The sequence below is a fragment of the Lissotriton helveticus genome, chromosome 9 (genome assembly GCF_964261635.1).
Source record: "Lissotriton helveticus chromosome 9, aLisHel1.1, whole genome shotgun sequence".
NCBI classification, from domain to species: domain Eukaryota; kingdom Metazoa; phylum Chordata; class Amphibia; order Caudata; family Salamandridae; genus Lissotriton; species Lissotriton helveticus.
Window position 1 is genome coordinate 3,826,968 of NC_136070.1, and position 18,430 is coordinate 3,845,397.

Below are 18,430 nucleotides of genomic sequence, written 5' to 3' on the forward strand. Positions count from 1 at the left end.
TTACATCCACATCTTATTTACACATACATTTTTTAACAATAAAACAGTCATTCACAAAAACAATAAAATATACCTGAAGTGTCTATTCACTCGCTTGTAGTTTTTCATCCAAAATTCTTGTATATCTACTATAGAGATGCCCTGCGTTGCATATAAACACATCTCAAACGGTAGTCTGTTAGGGGACATAAATAATCTGCAATGATGACTCTATAGATTCTGAATATAATCTAAGTAGATATATCAATAGAGCATCATTACTTACATCATCAGTATCTTAGTACCCTTCCCTGTGTATGTAGTACGGAATGTATAATTGTAATCCTCCTTTTTTGCAATGGATGAAATCTCTTTCCTGGGATCTAAGGATTTAAAATAAACACACAAGATATTATGTATATTTTGGTTTCTTCAAATTTCTTCATGTTGTTAAAAATTACCATTATTTACTCCCTCCATCTAGGCCATGAGAGCAGCATATGTTGGTAACTAAACGCTATCACTTAACAAATGTAATGCCTAGTGACCTTTTCCCCTGAAACAGGGCCTAGCACCAGAGGCTCTTACTTCTATCATCCGTAGCTCAGATCAGGCAAGAGCCACCATCTTCCAGAGTCCAAAAGGATGCTGCCCCTATTTAAACACATTTCTTGACCAATAGAAATGCGTTTAAAGTTTCCTCCAATCACATTTTCACTTCCCAAGGCTTGTGTAGTGATGAGTTCTCATAGTGGTCCTCCCAACACTAAGGCCAATCATATTCATAGTTCATAGTTCTGATGCTGTATATGTAGTCACAACTACACCCCTTACTCAAGGTGAACCTGATCGAACCTAGCAAATATACTCGCAGGGGGAGTATTCAACATCAATATTATCACATAGCAAGAAAAAAAGTTCCCCTTTTGTCTATTTATTATTTTAATCGCTATACCATCGTTGTTCAATGTTATTTCTTACCCAATAGAAATCCACGTTAGAATAATATTTGTTGTTTGTAACAAACGTTCTCCAGTATTTGGGGTGTCTTTCATAGATTCACATGCCTGACTCATTCCCCGTCGTCGGAGTGGGAGTCCCACGGTATATAAAAAAGCAATAATATGCCTGTAATAACCAAAAAACCTTGGTAATAACCAACCAGGAAGTAAAGTAGCCCTAGCTACAGGAGCAAAAAGCTCCCACACTCATGACTATCCTAGTCATTTTGTATAGACCAAACTGCAGCCAATCAGGCGACAGCACCCACCAGAATGTTCTCCCCAGAGGCTCAGGCTCTCAGATTTTCTACCGCACGTCGTGTGAAGGGAGTCTCCCTGAGCTCTGCTCAGTTTCTTCTTACTTTACTTGGTTTTTTCACCTTCAAAGGATGTCTACTTCTAAATCCCTCTTTAGGGCTTGTGATTCCTGTGGAAAGCTAAGCCTGTTCAAGGAGGATCCTCACAAAAAATGTATATACTGTCTGTATCCGGATCATGAGGCAAAGGAATGTAAAATCTGCAGAACCTTCCCTCAAAAGACTCTCAGGGACAGAGAAGGTCATCTTCTCCTGTAGCTTCAGAGGATAAAGGACAAGGATAACCCTGTTTCAGAGGTAGGGAGCATTGCCTCGGGGTCTTCTGTTTCCTCAAAGAAGAGGAAAACTGAGGTTGAGGTGACTTCTCCCAGGGCAAAAGTGTTTAAGAAGGCCCAATCCTCTCAGGATTCTGGTGTGCCTACTACTTCCAAGAAGGTGTCTCCACCTGTGAAATCTACGCCCTCAGGGAAAACTGGGAAAACTACAGTTTCCAAAGTACCTACTCAGAAAATTTCACCTCAGATTGCACCTCTAGCCATAACAGAGTCAAGTACAGCCTCATCGTCGCCATCTCTTCATGTGGCTACTTCTTCCACTTCAACAGTGACTTTTTCCTCACCAAGATCAGCTATGGTGATGTCTTCAGCCTCCTCACTGTCGACGATAGTTCAGGTACAAATTAGACCCATCCCGTTGACGAAGATAGTTCAATCGATCGTCAACGCTCCTCCGTCGACGGGAATCCTGAAGGTACCGTCGACGAGTTCTTCGTCGTCGATTCAGCCGTCGACGAACATCCTGCCGTCGACGAAGAAGGCCTTACCGTTTACATCCTCGTCGACGACGTCCGCGTCGACGAATTTACCGTTGACGACACCCTCGTCGACGAAGTTACCGTCGACGACACCCTCGTCGACTAAGTTACCGTCGACGAAGAAAATTATCCCGTCGACGAAATCCTCGTCGACGAAGCTAACACTTCCGTTGACGTCGACACCGTCGACGAAGAAGAAAACAATCCCGTCGACGAGTTCACCGTCAACGAAGCCGTTACCGTCGACAGCCACACAGGGGGAATCAGGCTTGTCATCAGCACCTGTGGCTCCGTCGACGCCTCCACTGTCAACCTGTACGGCTATGCAAGTGTGGTCAGCTATGACATCAACTATACCTTTGCCATCGCCGACTACCACCGCTTCGCTCCTACAGAAGCGTGGGTCATCCTCCACAGCTTTGTCTCCTTTAAAGCTGCCAGATAAATTACTGGATACTGAAGAAGAGGAGTCCTATGAGGACGACACTTTCCGTGCTGCCAGGAGCCCTTCTGACTTGCTCATAAAGGTTCAGGATATGGATCAGGAGGAGGAAGACCTTTTCCCAGGAGCACTCTAATCAGGAGACTGTGTCGGCGCCTAACATGCAAATGCCTATGGAGTTATTCCAGAATCTCCAATATATGTTGAGCGATTATTATCGCAGGTTTCCGCCTTCAGAATCGGGTGATTCTCATGTCTCTACGCCTAGGCCAAGAACATCTACGGCAACTTTACAACCGCAAGAATCAGTGTCTCAAATGACAACTGATGAAGCACGACCCGCAGTACCTTCTTCACCGGTACCATCTCATCAAGCAGGGGATCAGAATTCTTCGGAAGACAAACGAGAGGACGGTGAATTGGACGACAAGTCCGTATCGTCGGAGTGGGATGACTATCAGGCACAAACCCCCTCTCCAGCGGGCCCGCCTACGGGGGATTCTCCGCCGGTGGACATTGCCAGTTTTCACAAGATTATGGAAAGAGCTACAAAAAGGTTCCTCATCACCATGGAAGCTAAACAAGACGAATGCTTCCTGTATGATTTTAAGGATTTGCCGCAGAGACAGAGTTGGTCTATTCCAATCATTGACTTTATATGGAAGGAAGGTCTGAAAATAATGGCTACACCAAATTCACTACCCGCAGTTTTACCTCGGGTAGATAAGAAGTATAGAGCACCTACTACGTCACCGGCATGCCTTATTGGTCAGGCTAAGACGGATTCTGTAGTTACACAGGCAGCTCAAAGAAGGGCCAAGAATCCATCTGCACAGGTCTCTGCTCCCCCTGATAAAGACGGTAGACGTCTTGACTCGATAGGGAAGAAGGTGTCAACTATTGCGGCAACCACGGTCCGAGCCGCAAATTCACTAGCAATACTTGGAAGGTATGACAGGCAGATGTGGTCTGACATATCGCCTTTCATCGAAAAACTTTCAGAACCAGATAGAGCTGAAGCAAAACAGATCCTACTAGAGGGAGAGAGCGTTTCGTCTGAAATAATTGATGCTGCTGTGGACGTGGCAGCAACAGGTTTCAGACAGCTGGCGGGGGCAGCTGTTCTCCGGAGGCAAGGCTGGTTAAAAGCTACATCCTTTCGTCTAGAGGTTCAGACCAAGATCATGGACATGGCCTATGATGGGGAGTTCCTTTTTAGACAACATGTTGACGAGGCTTTGCAAGCCATAAAGAAAGATACAGAGACGGCACGGTCGCTAGGCTCTCTACAATTTCGAAACTCGTCCTTTCGTGGCGCAAGAGGAAGAGGCAATTTCTCTAACAGAGGAATTTATTCACAACAACGCTCCTACAATACCACCCAAGGAAATCAAAGATACCAGCCATACCGTCAACAAACATATGGCCAAAGGAGAAATAATTACTCTCAATCAAGAGGAAAACCCTCTTATCGAGGAAGAGACAACAAGAGCAAGTGAGAAACACATCCTGCCACCACTTTGTCCCAGCCTGAAGCAAATTGGAGGAAGAATATCCCGATACTATTCAAACTGGTCCAAGATTACCACGGACAGATGGGTCCTGGACGTGGTTTCCAGGGGTCACATTCTCGAATTCGTCAAAACCCCTCCAAATTCTCCCCCAAGAGGACCACCCCCAGCCCACCTCAAGGAGCTGTTTTCCCAAATACACTCTATGATTCGGAAAGGAGCAATAGAAAAGGTACCTCAACATCAGAAGGGAACAGGATTTTATTCAAGATTTTTCCTGATCCGCAAGAAGTCGGGGGAATGGCGCCCCATCCTCGACCTGCGTGCCCTCAACAAGTACCTCAAAAAATTATCTTTCAGAATGTTGACGCTTCAAGAAATCCTCCAGTTTCTCACAGTAGGGGATCACATGGCAACACTCGACCTTCAGGACGCATACTTCCATGTGCCCATTTTTCCCAGACACCGGAAGTTCTTACGGTTCAGAGTGGCTGGCAGGGACTTCCAGTTCAAAGTACTCACCTTTGGACTGCGTTCAGCCCCCAGAGTTTTCACAAAAATCTTGGCCCCGGTGGCCGCACACATGAGATTAGAGGGAGTTCAAATTTATCCCTATTTGGACGACTGCCTTATCAAGGCCAGTTCCATCGACGTGGCAAAAACTCACGTTCAGAGATGTCTATCACTATTCCAGAGCCTGGGGTTTTCGGTGAATTTCAAAAAGTCTCACCTGACTCCATCGCAGAGGAAGTCCTTCTTGGGAGCGACGCTGGACAAAAGTCTCGCCCAAGTGTTTATATCAAAAGAAAGGCAGGTGAAGATTCAAAAAATGGCCTTAGCACTACTAACAAGAAAGTGCGTTTCTGTTCGCAAGTTCAAGTCTTTCCTCTGGATGATCTCATCCTGTATTCCTCTCACCCCCAACTGTCGCCTACGAATGAGACCCTTACAGGAGGAACTCAGTCGTCAGTGGGTGCAAATAACAGGCTCATTCGAGGACGTCATCAAAATAACCCCTCGGATGAGAAGTGGTGGGGGCAAGGAAGAAACTTGCAAGTGGGATGTACGTATGTTCCAGGCAGAAGGACCCAGATTCATCGTGACCACGGATGCCTCTCTGGAGGGCTGGGGCGCCCATCTCCAAGGGATGACAGTCAGTGGCAAATGGAGCATACAGCAGAAAAGATGGCACATAAATCTGCTGGAACTAAGAGCCATTTTTCTCGCCATGAAATCTTTTCAGGCAATATTGGAGGGCTCTACGGTGTTGATACGAACGGACAACACAACCAGCATGCATTACCTGAACAAGCAGGGAGGCACAAGATCAGCCCGGTTGTCCCATCAGGGGCAGGAAATTTGGAATTGGGCCCTGGATCACAACATCAATCTGTCGGCGGTCCATGTCCCAGAGGTTGCTAATGTCCTAGCGGACTCACTCAGCAGATCCTCCGGAAGCAATCACGAATGGGAGCTACATCAACCATTCCTGGATCAGATATTCCGAGAGTGGGGTCATCCCGACCTGGATTTGTTCGCAACAGATCAGAACCAGAAATGCCAACGCTTTGCAAGCTGGGTTCCCCACAAGGACTCGTGCGGGGATGCCCTTTCGATTAATTGGTGTCGAATATTTGCATACGCTTTTCCGCCAATTCCGTTAATTCCCAAGATCATCAGGAAGATGAAGAGTCAACCATGTTGCCTAATCCTAATTGCTCCAAGGTGGCCCCGGCAATATTGGTTCACCGAACTTCTCCTCCTCTCGGAGTGCAGGCCAATACAACTGCCTCGAATACCGAATCTCCTGACAATTCAGAGAGGCAAGGTGTACCATCCGGACCCAGTTTCTCTGAAATTATCAGCTTGGCTCCTCAGCACAATGAATTCGCCCACTTAGACATTCCTCAGGATTGTCAAGAGGTTCTAGCTAACCGCAGAGCACCATCAACGATTAAGACCTACAAGCTCAAGTGGAAAAGTTTCTGCGCCTGGTGCCAAACTGTTGATCTGCATCCCATTCATGCTACACCAGAACAGATATTGCCTTTCTTCCTGCAGCTGGCTAGATCGGGTTTGGCGCATTCAACCCTAAAGGTGTTTCTAGCAGCCATTTCCCGTTTCCGTCAGGACGGATCGTACTTTCTGTTTTCTTCAAGAATAATCCAGCAATTTTTCAAGGGGTTATTTCGTATGTTTCCTCCGATTCGACGACCACCTCCTGTTTAGCATTTAAACGTGGTGCTAGCCCAGCTCATGCGTCACCCCTTTGAACCGATCCATAAGGTTGACCTTAAGTTTATTACTTGGAAAGTCTCCTTGTTATTGGATTTAACCTCTACCAGAAGGGTCAGTGACATTCAAGCATTCACGTCTAAACCACCTTTTTTACAATTTACCTCTGATTCGGTGGTGCTGCGGACCAATCCAAGGTACATGCCCAAGGTCCCTTCGGACTTTCATTTGAATGAGCCGGTAATCCTGAAGACATTTTTTCAAAATCCACAATCACCGGCTGAACGAGCGTTACACTCCTTGGACATCAGGAGATATCTCAAGTTTTATCTTTCAAGAACAGCAGCTGTACGCAAGACAGATCAGTTGTTTGTGGCCTATGGCAGACTGCGCCAAGGCTGTGCAGTATCCAAACAGACTATCGCCAGATGGGTCTCGTCAACAATTGGACTCTGTCATCAACAGGCAGGAAGACCTTTACAGGCCTTACCAAGAGCGCATTCTACAAGGGCAGTTTCCTCTTCCTCTGCTCTGTTTGCTGGTGTGCCTCTTCTGCAAATCTGCAGAGCTGCAACGTGGTCCAACAGACACACTTTTACGAGGCACTACTGTCTGGACTCGGCAAGTGATGCAGATGCTTCGGTGGGAAGAGTAGTTCTTCGCAATCTTTTCCAATAAGGTGAGCCTCTGTTCTCCTGCCTCCTCTATGCTCTTTTAGACGCTTTACAATGTCTTTTGTAATATATCTTTATGCATGTATACTATGATACATTTAGCGTCTATAAGCATTATGTTATGAATACTGCTATCTACTCTGATTCAGGCTTGTGAATCTATGAAAGACACCCCAAATACTGGAGAAGAACAATAGTTACTTACCTGTAATCTGTGGTTCTCCAGTATTGGTGTCTTTCATAGATTCACATGCAACCCGCCCACCTCCCCTCAGAGGCTCCCTTAGGCGATTATGTTGGTTCACTCCTATGCGAGAAAATCTGAGAGCCTGAGCCTCTGGGGAGAACATTCTGGTGGGTGCTATCGCCTGATTGGCTGCAGTTTTGTGTATACAAAATGACTAGGATAGTCATGAGTGTGGGAGCTTTTTGCTCCTGTAGCTAGGGCTACTTTGCTTCCTGGTTGGTTATTTCCAAGGTTTTTTGGTTATTACAGGCATATTATTGCTTTTTTATATACCGTGGGACTCCCACTCCGACGACGGGGAATGATTCAGGCATGTGAATCTATGAAAGACACCAATACTGGAGAACCACAGATTACAGGTAAGTAACTATTGTTCCTCCTGCCTCATGTTGATCCACTGGCCACAGGGCCCACCCGCTGGGTTCACCGCAGAGGAATTAAATGTACTGTTTCTTATCATGCAATTAAGTTGATTTTCTGTATAGTTTGTATGAGTTTGCCAATAATGGAATAGTGGGAGAATTTAATTCTCTAATTTTAACCAATCTCAAACAAGTATTTTGTTGGACTGTCTAATCATGAAAAATTATTTGGGTCGGTATTAGACATGCACGTAACAAGGACTCAGTGCCCTGCACTTGCCAAGGCTTAGTGCCCTAACCCTGTCTTTTTGCCTCCCCAGGGCACCCCCAGCCCCAGCCTGTCAGAGCAGCAGCTGAGGGCCTTGCTGTCGGAGTGCTGGAGCCCGAGAGGGGGGGGCAGCACCGTCTCGCTCCCTGTGTCTGAGGCCTGGAGCCCCTCCCAGCGGGAGCTGGGCCCCCCTCACCCCTCCACGGGAGGGCTGGCCTCCCCTCACCTCTGCCTGCCCCCGGAGGAGGCCTCAGCCCCCGGAAGAGGGAGCAGGGCCCTGGAGGGAGCAGCCGGCAGCGGGAGTCCCTCCAGGGATGGAGGCGAAGACAGACCCAGCTCTGAGAGCGGCTACTACATGTCCCAGGCACTACGGGCGAGGAAATTCAGCAAACCTCCCTTCTTGTGTGAGCCGCACACCGCCAAGGAGGACAGTTGGGAGGCCGCCATGCCTGACCCCCCGGAGGGGCCTGGAGGAGGTGAGACACCTGAGAGGGTGTGGTGGAGGAGGTGAAACCCCCTGAGAGGGTGAGGTGGAGGAGGTGAGACCCCGGAGAGGGTGGGGTGGAGGAGGTGAAACCTCCTGAGAGGGTGAGATGGAGGAGGTGAGACCCCTGAGAGGGTGGGGTGGAGGAGGTGAGACAGTAGAGGTGTGACCCCCTGAGAGGCTGGGATTGACAAAGTGAGAGACCCCAGAAAGGGTGAGATGGAGACGGTGAGCCCACTTAGAGGGTGGGGTCGAGAAGGTGAGACCCCTGAGAGGGAGAGAGACCCCTGAGAGGGTGGGAGGGTGGAGGTGAGTCCCCTGAGAGGGTGGGGTGTAGGAGGTGAGACTCCTGAGAGGGTGGGATGGACAAGGTGACACTGTTGCAGGGATTCTGCTCATACACAGAACTGTACACAGAGACCCAGGACCTCAGTGAATTGTGGTGGACCAAACAACTCACCTCAGTACCTAGAAACCCTAAATAGCTAGCATCAGTGTCACATTAGCTCTTTGTCCTATAGCAAAGGTACCAATTATTAGACAACCCAGAACATGCGACTTAGGTCACTCTCAGGAATGGTGGGAATCAAGAACACTCTTTCGTTTGTTATTCTCATACCAGTCCACAACATGGGTAAAAAGAGACACGATAAAGTTTAAAATGTTTATTTTAACGACGTGCTCTAAGATGCAGTATTTTTGCGAGCATAAGCAATAATACGATCAGCATTGTTACAATTCCATAAAACTCAAAAGGAGAAATCATATTATAATGATAGTGGGAACTGGTCCTATAGTGCCTTGTATGCCACCCTCCCTAGCTAGGAACTATGTTTTATATAATATAGAAGGTCTCTTAGGCTTGAATAGGGCACCCCATACCTCCAAGATCAGCAGAGGTGAATCACAGCAGGATCTGCAAAAGATCTCTGTCTCTCTGGAAACTGATTTTCTCCAAGTGCCTAAAATCATGTATGCAGTGCAATATTAAAGGCGCCAGAATCTCTGTTAGCTGCAGCTGCGTGCATGTTGTGTCTAAGCGTGAGCCGATCGCGCTATGATAACCTTGAAGGCTTTAGCACTCACTGTGCAGACTAAGGTCGCATTGTAAGTCTAGGGATGTTGAAAACAAGCCATTCTCATGTGAAGATATTCACGCAGCTAAACTTACAACAACAGCTTCCTGTAGTGTTGTGTGCAAAAGTGGAAAAAAGGCAAAATCGTGTTTAAACTTCTAATATGCTTATGCTAACATAGCAATGTGTGCAAGCAAGGGCCTGCCTTCACTACACCCTCCCTTGATCGGAAAACGCACAAAAAGGGGGGCAATATTGGAACGCAGAGTTAAAGTTCGAATGAGACAGAACCAAGTTCAAAATGTTGCCAAACCGGATATTTGGGAGTAAAATTCCGAATCAGTAACCACAAAAATGGCAAAAACCCAGTAGGGGTTTGGATAGGGTCCAACACAAGTCATGTGAACAGGAAGAAAAAAATTCATAAAAAATTCATAAGTCCCGTACTTGTCTATGAAGTAGAAAAAATGTCACTTCAATCCAACAGCGTATAGACACAGTACGTCTCCAATAGGAAGTCGTTGTTATCGTTAGAGAACATTTCAGCCATCCATTTCAGTAATGGAAAAGAACACACATGTTCTTCAACAGCCGGAGCCTCTAGCACCATCAGAGGACAACTCGGGTGTTCTTCGAGATAACTGCGTGCCAGAAAGTTTTGGGCTGCAGTCCATATGTTCCAATTACCTAGTACTCCATGTGCTGCTGCGCAGGCCAATATTCCGACACCAAAACAGTCTAACTCATGAGCAACTAAGGGACTCATCAGTAGATCATAATCCAGGTTAGGAGACACCGTTTTGCAGAGATACAAATCCAGAGCCCATGTAAAACTGCAATCCAGGTAATGGAAGACAGGCTGCACGCATGTAAAGTACGAGAACCGGAAAGATAATCCATACGCCACACTCAATGTAGCCAGATGTAGCGATCCATAGTATTCAAGCATCCGGTTACGAAGTTGGAGCAGTCGGGGCAGGTTGTTGTGTGGCACAGAATGTACAACTATTTTTGAGCAAGCAAATTAACAGCAGTACACTGGCAGCCAAGTCGAGAATTAACGGTAAACTGCCAAAGAGGCTGGAAAAAATAGAATGAAAAAATGCCAGTATCATACCAAATATAGTTTGGAATGAGGTCACTAGGCCAGAACTTACTAACTTAAAAAAGTGTGCCAAGCCTGTGGTCGACGAGGCATTGAATATAGTGTGAATCAAAGCACCAAAATGCAGGGGGCGATCAGTATTCAAAAGGGCATGCACCTCAGTGCAAGTGTTTGCTACGTGAAGGACAAATGTTTCACGCGAAGATGTAAGGGTGACTTCTTTTTGAGACAAAAGAGCCCTTATTCGACTCATCTTGTTGAACTCTGCTTTCAAGGTTGGAATGGAAGGCCGGATGGATACATCAAGCTTCCCATGCGGAGGAGGGATTTGCACATGTTTGCAACAGACTGCACGTTGGGAAACAGTCACAATGTACGGTATCCTTGCCAGCATACCACAGCAATCTTCATTATTTAAAATCAAATAACTACCGTTTACTAGCAACGTGAAAGTCAGAGTTATAGCCGGGACGGGATTTCCTTTTAAAATGCAGGCTAAATTCAGTGCGTCAGAATTACAAGAGCCGTGCAATTGGATGTTCCTGTGATCAGGTGTTGAAGTGCAATATTCATTCTTTAAATAAACTTCTTTACCCTCCAGCAGGCATCTATAGGTGAATGGCAGAGACCAAACTTCATGGAGAAAGGCACTTCCCAAAGGTTCATATCAGCCTATAGCATAGTACTTCATACATGAATCAAATTTAAATAAGAGAAAAGGCAACGTTATTAGCCAATGAATGAGCCATACAGCTGAATTATATTCGGCCACAGAAATTGTAAAGGTTCCAGTTTTTCAATATGCAAAAGTGAATACGTAGCATCCTTCATTGACATAAATTGTTGTTTAACAGTCAAATTAAATGGCAAAAATAGAGAAGAGGTGTTCATGTGGTCCCAGGGAACTTTACCAGCCTTTAACGTTTGTAATGTCCAAGCAAATTGCATGATTGAACGTAATTGATTTTGACCATGGTACAAAACAGACACATCATCCTGAACGATATCAACAGCAGTTGAAACAATATTATCTAATGTGTAAATTCGGGAGGAAAGGGTGTTAATACTGTTATCAACAACTGCAAGCACTTTTTCCAAATGAGCCTGGTTGATAGCATGTTACCCAGATGCAGCTTCTATTTGCGATAGTTTCCAAACTTCATTGTAAACAGCATATAATCCATAAATAAATCTTTTCGACCTGCCACCTGCTGGGCCTTTAACAAAATCATTCAAATCGACATCATCAGTCAATTTGGACAAATGGACTTTAACTGACGTTAAGGTGGAATGTTTGAGCCAATGTTGACATAAATTTCCTACCGAATAGGTAGTAACAGTGTGGTCACTTTCACAACAAGGATGCACCCTAACCTGTGTGTAGCCCGGAGCTAAACCCAGAAAACGATGTTGGCACAGATCCAAACTTTTCTGCCATAACAACCAACCTCGAGAATCAAAACTGGAAATATTAAAGGAGGAATCTGGTATTAGAGCCTGTAACTCAATAAGGGACTTATCTGTGTGATTGTACCATGAAGGATATTTTCCCAAACCAGGAATTCAAGGAGCATTTAGTGTTAGAATTGGGGGTCTCTAGTTGGCACAGGTAGGTACTTGTGACAAATAGGGACCCTCTCCTCTAGTCAGGATAAGGGGATTACACTCCTAAAATACCCCTGCTCACCCCCTTGGTAGCTTGGCACGAGCAGCAAGCCTTTATCTCAGAGATGTTGTAAGTTAAGCATTTGTGACCACATACAGTAATCCAGTGACAACACTACAAATGGACACCACACAAGGTTGTATATCAAAAATAAGTATATTTTATATAGTTACCACAAGACCAATAAACGACAAAAAGAATCCACAGTACTATTAGATTTCAAGAGTTCTGGTTAAAAGGCTTAATTCAAGGTTCTGTGCGAGTCGGTAGCCCGGTCTGGCTACAGCATTGTTGAAATAACACAGACTCAAGCAAATCCAGCGGACCGCGTCAGTACGGGCACACTCAAATGTCGACAGACTCAGTCACAGTACCTTTTAGTTGGTGCGGCCGGCACGGATGTGCGAGCCGGGGTCCGGTGTTCGTCGTGGTGCAAAAGGGAAGCATTGCAGGACGCGTTGTCCCTCGATACGGTGCAGGCAGCGGCCCATTGACAGAGTCGGTGGATTCAAAGTGTGCGTTGCAGGGAGAGACGCTGCTTCGATGCGGTGCTTGCAGCTTGCGGTGCGGCAGCAGAGCCGGAGTTTGGGAGCTGGCGTCGATCAGTCCGGACAGCGGTGCTCGTCGGGCGGGGCGTCGCAAAGTGTGCGAGGCAGTGCCCAACTCTGGTGCGTTCACAGGACTCAAAATCCGCGGCAGTGACCACTTCGGTCAGACCAGTACGAGTCGGTGTATCGAGGCATTGCACGACGCATTGTCCACCAGTCGTGGTGCAGGCAACGGCTCGGTGACGCCGTCAGGACGGAGTCAGTGAGCTCAGAGCTTGCGTTGTTCGAGTGGGACGTTGCTTGATGTGGTACCTACAGGACATCCGGCCGGTCATGAGGGTCGGTCACTGCTCCCTGCCTCTGTAGCCACTGAAAGAGCGTTTCAAGCAGCAATTCACAAAGGCTGGTGAAGTCCACTGGTCCAGAGACTTCGGTCAGGGGGCAAGCTCTCTTCCAAGCCCTTGGAGATCTTTTGCACAAGTTGAAAGTAAAGTCCACAAAGTTCTTTCTCCTCTCTTTGGCAGTCAGGCAACCACTGCAGGCCAATCTCCCAAGCAGCACTTCAGCTTGGGAATAGTGTCTCCTCAGTTTCTTCAGGTTCCTCTCCTCAGCAGAGGTTTCGTCTTGTAAGTCCATAAGTGATCTAATTTCTTGGGAACAGGGTCCCAATATTTATACCCCAAAATCCTTTGTTCTCTGAGGGGAGAGGGGCCTGTGCCCAGTCCAAACCAGTTCTGAAGCACTCTGTTTACTAGACTTCTCCTTTCCTTTCACAGTGCAGGACAGGAACATCAGACCCCCCACAGGAGGTGGAGCCAGCATTGTGGAAGGCAAGTACAGTCCTGGAGCACTTTGTTGACAGTCTTCCTTCTCTTCTTTCAGTGTGCAGGGCAGAGACATCAGATGCACCACAGGGGGTGGAGCCAGCATTGTAGAGAGAAAGCCCAGCCCTATTCAGGTCCCTGGTGCAACTCCTCCCTCCCATCTAGATGCATATCTCTCTATTCACAACCGTGCTGCACCAGCCTGTCTCTTGGAATCCCCCAGCCCTGTCACTCACAAAACCAGACGTAGGAATACACAACCTCGCAGAAGCAGGCTTAAATGGTTAGGCAAGCACATACCTACTTTCTAAAAGTGGTAGTTGCAAACACAGAATATTAAAATAAACTTCACTAAAAGATGTATTTTATTAGTCCAGGCAAACTAAACTCGAATTTCTACCATGTTCTCTCAGCCTGTTAGGATTATAAGCTTGTAATAATCTAGCAGCCCATTCTGGCCTAGGGAGAACAGGTAGCCTTGCAATAGTGAAAAACGGAAATGGCTGTAATTCAATATTAAGACATGCCCCACACATCAGGGCTTGTCCTTCCTTATACTTACAATGCACCCTACCCTTGGGGCTACCATACGGGTGACTAATATGAAGACAAGGGAAGGTGTAGGGACTGGCAAGTGGGTGCACTTGCCCAGTCAACATGACAGTACCAGACTGCACGCAGGCTTTGCAATGGCAGACATTAGACACGTTTTACAAGGCCACTTATGTTGGTGGCACAACCAGTGCTGCAAACTCACTAGCAGCATTTGGAATTACACGCCCTGGGCACACTCAGTGCACTATACTAGGGTCTGACATGTAAACCAAGTAGTCAATCATGGAATCACCAATTTATACATACATTTACAGTAGGGAGCACTCGGACTGTGGCACTGGACAGCAGTGGCACAGTGCCCAAAGCATCTACCACCAGCAAAAGCACACGAGCTGAAATGTCATGCAGGGTTAGGGAAAAGGCAGGTAAGGCTGATAGCCGGGGAGTGCGGGAAATAGAAAACATCAATAAAGCTGTTAAGAACCTCGAGCCTAGTAAACCTTGAGGTAACTGGAGTCTAGAAAATAGTTTTCTAGGCCCATCCCAGTGGGATCAGAGCGAGTTTTATCGTCTCAGCGAAATTGATTAGAAAAATGGGTTGTCGCATTGTTTGAAAATAATATCATGGAACACAAATGGGCTTGGAGGTCAGGCAAAAGTTGAAACTATAAAACAACTAGCCCTGTGTGCTAAGATCATTTGTTTACAGAAAACTTGGCTATGCGACAATACCCCCGTAATTGAAGGCTTTGCTCAACTTCACAGTCCAGCTAGAAAAAAAAGGTTTGGTCGTCCCTCCGGGGGGATTATGACTCGCTTCAACCAGGAATGCGAAAAAGGTGATGTTAATAAATGTAACATGCAAATGGTTGCTGATCTGCAAGGTATCCCTACTGATTACAGATAGGAAGTGTGCAAATGTGGTACTTGTGAATGTCTACATACAATGGGGTTTCCACAAGGAGTATGAGGTGGAAATGGGTCACTTCAAGGAAGATAGGGATGTATTGTGTGAAAAGCATGAGAATGATTTGATTATTGTAATGCGAGATTTCAATCATAAACTGAATGCAAAAAAGCCAGATCCCTGGTTTAAAGAAATATTGTGCTCATATAATATAGTGCCAGCTGACTTCCCTAATTGTATTTCTACTAGACAAGATTTAACACTAGGGAAGTATTTGGGGGTGTTAGACCTGTCAGCCCTAGGGTGGTCTTTCCCTATTTTTTTTCGCCCTTGTCTAATTTTTTCCACCTTCTTTTTGTTGGCCTTAGGTTTCTGGGCACCTTCCTATTGCTAGGCATTGCTAAGGTGCAGGTGCTCTCTTCCCCCAACATGGCTGCCACTGACCCCTGCTACTGCAGCGTGTTTTTTTTAGACGCACTCTAGTAGCCAGGAGCTAGCTGGAACCCTTAAACATTGTTGCAATACCAGCCTGCCTGCCTGCCCATAGCTAGAGTGAGGAAGCTCCTGGAACCTTCCAGAATAGGGGAGTGGTCACCAACTGCCCACTGCCATCTGCCAACTGCCACTATAAAAGAAAAGGGAGGGAAACTTTCTAGTCAGTTGGGGCTTCACTGACCTGGGGGACCCTACGCAGGAGACTTAGGCGGTAGGGCCTAGTCAGGGACCTATGCGACTGGGAGTGACAGGCCTTAGGTGCTGCCTTCCAAGTAGAGTGAGGAACCCTGAGCTAGCCCACTGATCTGGCCCGGCGGGAGGGGAACCCAGGGACCACCTGAAGTGACCTACTGAGGAAAGCCTTCAACTCAACCCCCCCCCCCCTCAAGAAACCAAGAGACTGTAACCTATCAAAGGCGCAGGAACCACCAAGCGCTAAGAACAATCCTGTACTAAACAGGACTGCCGGGGATCAACCAGGTAACCAGCTCCTGTCTGCTGCCCTGCGCTCTCCTGCCTGTGCCCCTGCTCTGTCCTGACTGAACTGCCTTGCCAAGATTGCCTAATTTTTTCCTCAGCGCTCTCCTGCCGAGTCCCCTGAAAAGCACTAATGTTCTTGAGGAGATTGCTGCCCTGAAGCGCTATGCCCGCAAAGCGCTATTGTTGAGACTGTCCCAGCGTGGTAATCTGCCAGAGACTGTGATGCCGCTGAACGGTTCTTGAAGCGCTGTGCCCCTCAAGCGCTGTGCTGTCCATCGCGCGGCACCCCCCTGACTCACCGCTGCAGCCCGGGCTCCCCGGTGGGTGCTTTAGAGAGCTGCCCTTTTTCCCCCGAGTGCAGAGGCTGGAGCGCTTGCTGCCGATCACCCGGCCCTACGTCCCATCATTGCAGGATCACTGCCTTGGAGTGCGCCTGAGGGCGAGGTTCACCGCTTCCACCGGCGCGTGCCTGGAGGAGTTCCCCCCCACGGGGTGCATAGTTGCGGCGGCCCTCGGTGCCCGGAGCGGGCCGCCGGAGTCAGAGTAGGCCGCGCTAGGCCTGAAGGAATCCTCTCACCTCACGTGACGGGGGGTCGATACCAACTCCGCCCCCGCCGCGCTCCTATTGGGTCCTGACGTCGCGCCCCGCAGGCCGCGCTGCCATTGGCGGTTGCGGGAGCGCCCTTACTTGTTGCCAGGCCTACAGTTATTTAATATTTATGTATTTAAGTATTTATGGCTGAATAATGAAACACCTGTGCTTTTAAGGGAAGGTGATAAGTTATTGCTACTGTGATTTTTGATTGCCCTGATCTTGATTTTAGATAAAACGTATTTATTTGAATCAAACCTACTGGTGTGGTCTCAGTCTCTGCGTTTACTTATTGTCTCAGTGGATGCGGGTGCTGTGCAGTCGCTTAACACCTAAGCTCCGGGTGCCTACCGGCTCGGTCCATGCTACCCCCTGGGGATCTGGTGACCCCAGGTCCTACATTGGTGGCGAGCGGTGGGATTCAGGACCTGTGGCTGTACAGAACCCTCCAGTGAGACAGAGTGCACTGCAATTAGACTAGACACCTATCGTGCATGCAAGCCTACTCAATTGACCCCCCCCCACTGTGTAACCTGAGTGCGTAGAGACCTGTGTTGACCCAGTATTGTTACCTACATCCTAGTGCTTTCCCTTTGTTTTATCGGTGTCCCCACCCGGCAAAATGGAGTTCCAGCTAGCCGACCTGGAAGAATACACAGTGGTGCAGCTTAGGGAATTTTGTCAGAGGATGGGGGTGCCGGTTGGGCGGAGAGCCGCAAAGGAAGAACTCCGTACCGCCTTGAGGGCATGGGTAAGGGCCCACCCAGAGGGGAGAGGGGATGGGGGACAGGAGGGGCAGGTCACACAAGAGGAGGCGGGTGCTCCAGAAGAACTAGACCTACTAAACATTGATGTGTCTGAAAATGTGTTGCCAGGAAGACGTTCCAGGGCAAGTAGTAGTGGGTCTAGAAAGAGTACGTCGTCGCAGGAGTATGAGGACAGGAGGGAGGAGAGGCAATTGAAGTGGGAGCTTGCCAAGTTAGAGCACGAGAGGGAGAGAGAAAGATTAGCTTTGGAAGAGAGGAAGTTGGCGCACGAGCTTCAGCTTAAGGAGTTGGAGCTGAGAGCATTGCAAATGAGTGTGCCAGGAAGTCCCAATGGTGGCAGCGTACAAGGGGCTCAACACGAGCCTAGATTTTGGTTACCCGAGGAGGTGATAGCGAGCTACACTCAGGGGGATGACATCGCCACGTGGTTGGAGGCGTATGAAGTGGCCTTGACAGCCCATGGGGTGCCCGAGAAACACTGGGGAGGTGGCCTATATCGTTACATCCCTCCAAATGTCAGGGACACCCTCCTGTATCTTAATAAGGCGGATAAGGCGGATCAGTTCAGATATTCCCCCATGAAGGAGGCGCTTATTACAAAGTTTTGCCTCAACCCCGAAAGGTATCGCCAAAAGTTCTGTGGCAGCCATAAGCTGTCCACGCAGAATTGGGTGGATTTCTTTGATTATGCCCGTAAGGCTCTGGATGGTTGGGTGCATGGCAGCGAGGTGCATGATTACGAGGGCCTGTACAATCTTTTTTTGAGAGAGCACCTCTTGGATAAGTTGTATCCGGAGCTGCGCCAACATCTGGTGGACCGCAAGCTGACTGATCCCCGTGAGCTTGCGGAGGAGGCAGATACTTGGGTTAGCACCCGGGTGTCTCACAAGGGCCCTGGGGGAGATGGCCCGAAAGGCAGACAGGGCATCCCCCAGAAGAAAGAGGGGGGGAGATAAAAAGAAGGAGTTCTCACGAGGCCCACAAACTAGACAGTTTGGGAGAGGAGTAGGTACCCCACCTCATTCCAGTTCCCCAAAGCCCACTTACCCTGACGAGAGTCAGCAGCCAAAAGTTGTCCGGT

At 47.9% G+C, this 18,430-nt stretch overlaps 1 protein-coding gene across 2 annotated transcripts in view; it reads left to right on the top strand.

Moving 5' to 3' along the window:
* The window catches only part of LOC144780842 (fibrous sheath-interacting protein 1-like), a 746,598-nt gene that overhangs the window by 709,687 nt on the left and 18,481 nt on the right, over positions 1 to 18,430 (top strand). Inside the window, exon 11 of one of the 2 annotated variants that reach the window (XM_078659336.1) lies at positions 7,903 to 8,326. The exons of the other annotated variant lie outside the window; for it this stretch is intronic. Coding sequence (XP_078515462.1) covers positions 7,903 to 8,326 — 424 coding nt within the window. The remainder of the gene's footprint in view (positions 1 to 7,902; positions 8,327 to 18,430) is intronic. 2 annotated transcript variants of the gene reach the window in all.